The following is a 3272-nucleotide window of genomic DNA, read 5'->3' on the forward strand; positions in this document are numbered from 1 at the left end:
CCATTTGAAATTCAACCTAAGGATAAGTCATATCCTTAAGAGTTTTAAATAATTTTTTTGTTACTATAACTGGTGTATGTAACCTATACTATGTTCGTTCTGCCGTAGTTAGCTAAAGAAAACTTCGAAATAGAGTTAAACTAGTAAGCTAGTCATTCACTAATTTAAATTTGTATTTTGCCTTGTTTCATTCACCGCTAGACCAACGTTTTTTGTTCCTTATCTAAACTGAAAAATACTACGCTAAATGCGGGTTCATCATTCTAGTTCAGATCTTTTCTTCCATTTGATTGCTGTTGTGTTTCTCTCCCAATTCGGAGTGGGAGAGCAACTGAGAAAAGTTCTTAGCTCCTTTGAGTTGTTAACTGAACTTGAACTTTTTTTTTATTAAACATCTATGTATATAATAGCCCAAAAGATGGCAAGAACCACAAACTGGTCCCTACCACGCCAGGTTGTACAAAATATTGATTGTAGAACAAAAAAAGATATTCATCCATAAGTATCATCCAGTTAATTGATGAGGTGAGAGCACGAGTGTTACAAATACATAAAAGTTACAAACAATAACACAAAAGCAATTAACTAAAAATTGACAGTTAAACATTAGAGCTATTCGGAAACGCAGCAAACCAAAGCATCAGTCGCTTTTATTTCTAAACTACAAACCCTATCCCCAATAGGAAAAAGTCTTACCCTTAACCAAACACAAATCATTAAAACTCCTGCTCCAGTCGTTCCAATTTAAATTATGTATCCTTCTTAAAGCCTTTTTAGGAGTGAGGTCTACCCTTAACTCCATTCCTCTATCCACTGCAGCTTTAGCAGCTAAATCAGCTTTTTCATTAACATTAGGAATGTTGATATTTTATCGATATATCGATATGGACGATATTTTTTGTTTCCGATACGATATTATCGGCGCGATATTCTTTTGGGCGATAATATCAGATATCGATATTTTATGCAGAAATATCAATACTGGTGAAAACGGCAAGCTGTTGTCTATTGTACAAGTAAGCAAATGAGGTAAAACGAGCTTGGCTTCCGCGGTAGCCGAGTGGCTGCGAACTACAAGTCCGTAGGGCTCAGGCTCGATTCTTGGTTCGAGCGAATGCAAAATTTTTTTTATTTATATTATTATTTTTAATTTTATTATTATTTTTTGATTTATATGATTTATTTTACTTAGTTCTTTTTTTTGTTTTATTTCATTCCACATTATTTATTTTTTTATTATTTATAAAATTTTTTAGAGTTTAATTTTAATAAAAAAGTCCACAACAAGAAAAAACAAAAGTAATAACTGAATGAATAAATAAAAAAATTTAATGAAAATTCTACTAACAACGGGACTCAAACCCACAACCTTGCGGCTCGTTAATCCGCATTACTGCCGTCTGTCAAAGTAAAGTTTTGATCAAATCAACTGTGCGTTAAGCCGGATTAACGTCGCCGTCTGTCTATATTTTAAACTACTGGTTTTCAATTGCTTTACAAAAGTTGCCAGAATTGGCCTATTAATTTGTTAAGTACAATTAACTACTGATTTTTATTTATACGATACTTTGGAAATTACCGTTAATTTATTCGAAAAAATTATAAATCTTTCTTTCTCTTTCAGATGCCTCGGCCATTGTACCAAAAAACGAGCGCTCAGTAGATAAGCTATTTTTCTACGTACATATTGTATGTAGTATGTAAATATTTATTAAGCGAATATCCGAATATCGATCTTATTTTCAGCTAACGTACTTACGTTCTTATACATACACTTAAACAGGAATAAATTTGTATGCACCCAGCAAAAATGCGACTTATACGGGATTAGTCCGGGAGCAAACCCAAAGGAAGATGCGACTAATGCCACTTTTGATTATTTATATGGAATGAAGAGTTCCGTTTTGTTCGGGCATGTTCTATGAAGAGATTTATTGTTACCCTTTATACCGAAGCGGGTTTGAAAAGTGACTACTTAGTCGCTTTTAAAAAATAACTAATACAAATTTGCGCTAGCTGCGATGCGAACCGGGAATTCTAGGTTTGCTAAAAGCTCAGTTAGTCTAGACTTAACTTAATTTAACTTACCGTAAGAAATTATCAATGATTACTCAACACGTCCACTTAAGCCAGAAGCGAAAATATTTTGTTTTTTTTATTTTCTTTTTCAGCTGTTTAACAGTTGGCGTTTATTTATTTAAAAAAAATACACAAAACGAGAGTCTGGCAAGCCTGATTCTCTGACCGCTCTCAATTTCCGTAAGGCCGTAACTTAAGAACCTAAAATCTACAGGTTCTTAAGTTTCTTACGATAAATTAAGTTTTAACTAACCGCCAACACAGCTTCTCATACAAAAGGTCAACAAAAAAAAACTTTTTTTGCAAACAATTTTTCCAATTTAGTTTGGCTGTTATTCCTTCTTGGCATAGATCCAATATATTTATAGAGACTTTAACGTTGGTGGCATGAAGTTTTTGCCTGAGAAGACCCCTAGTAAAATTTTCCAAATAATTATTTTCTGGAATATGTCAATCCTCTAAGGAACTTCCAAATTTGCTTTTTGTGGGGTTTCTTGAAGTAAGGGTCAAAACGACCCTTTCAAACGGGAGCTAATGAATTAATATGTTCTACGAAAATATTTCCCATGAAAATTTACTATATATTTCTTAACTTTTAATTTCACTCTAAATTAACCATTTTTTCCACTTTTTTGAAAACAAATTAGGCCGGAACATGAAAACTTTAGTAGGCCATAAAATAAAAATACGAGCTAACTTTTGCAAATAAATCGACTGTTTTACTATTGGATGGGTATACTTTTAGAAAATGTTAACAAAGTCCGGTCTGGTTTCGGCTGTCGCACAGTGTTACCAATAATACCCGTATGAGACTACATAGTTACGCCTTATTAACACCAAATTGTACCCCTTTGAGACTAATGCTGGAATAATCTCCTTAGGGCCAAATTCTCAATGTGTGGTTAACCCTAACTGCAGGTTAAACATCGCTATGGACGTGTTAGACTCCATAACATATAACATCGAGTCGATAACGTCGAAAACCATGTTTAAGCTCTAGTTAGTGTTAACCAGATATTGAGAAACTGACCCTTAGAGATTAGGCGAATAATTTTTGCAGGTTATATACGATAAGTACAATTATATGTTCATATTTTCACTGTACTACATGTTGTTGAATTTCTTGATTTGCTGTATCTTTTTTCGAAAACTTAGTTTTATTCAATAATTTGTAACTGAATTAATTTATATGT

The 3272-nt window shown here is 33.0% G+C and overlaps 2 protein-coding genes across 2 annotated transcripts in view; both read left to right on the forward strand.

Annotated features, from left to right (window-relative positions):
• LOC118740521 (protein Daple) overlaps window positions 1-2116 on the forward strand; it is a 78627-nt gene extending 76511 nt beyond the window's left edge. Inside the window, exons 2-3 of the mRNA XM_036472084.1 lie at window positions 1625-1689; window positions 1747-2116. The gene's annotated coding sequence lies outside the window, so the exon portion shown is untranslated. The remainder of the gene's footprint in view (window positions 1-1624; window positions 1690-1746) is intronic.
• Window positions 1-3079, forward strand: part of LOC118741827 — a 6591-nt gene extending 3512 nt beyond the window's left edge. Inside the window, exon 4 of the mRNA XM_036473801.1 lies at window positions 2998-3079. Coding sequence (XP_036329694.1) covers window positions 2998-3079 — 82 coding nt within the window. The remainder of the gene's footprint in view (window positions 1-2997) is intronic.
• The last annotated feature ends 193 nt before the right edge of the window (window positions 3080-3272 follow it).

Source organism: Rhagoletis pomonella, unplaced genomic scaffold (genome assembly GCF_013731165.1).
Source record: "Rhagoletis pomonella isolate Grant_MI unplaced genomic scaffold, Rhpom_1.0 Rhpom_scaffold_00006, whole genome shotgun sequence".
NCBI classification, from domain to species: domain Eukaryota; kingdom Metazoa; phylum Arthropoda; class Insecta; order Diptera; family Tephritidae; genus Rhagoletis; species Rhagoletis pomonella.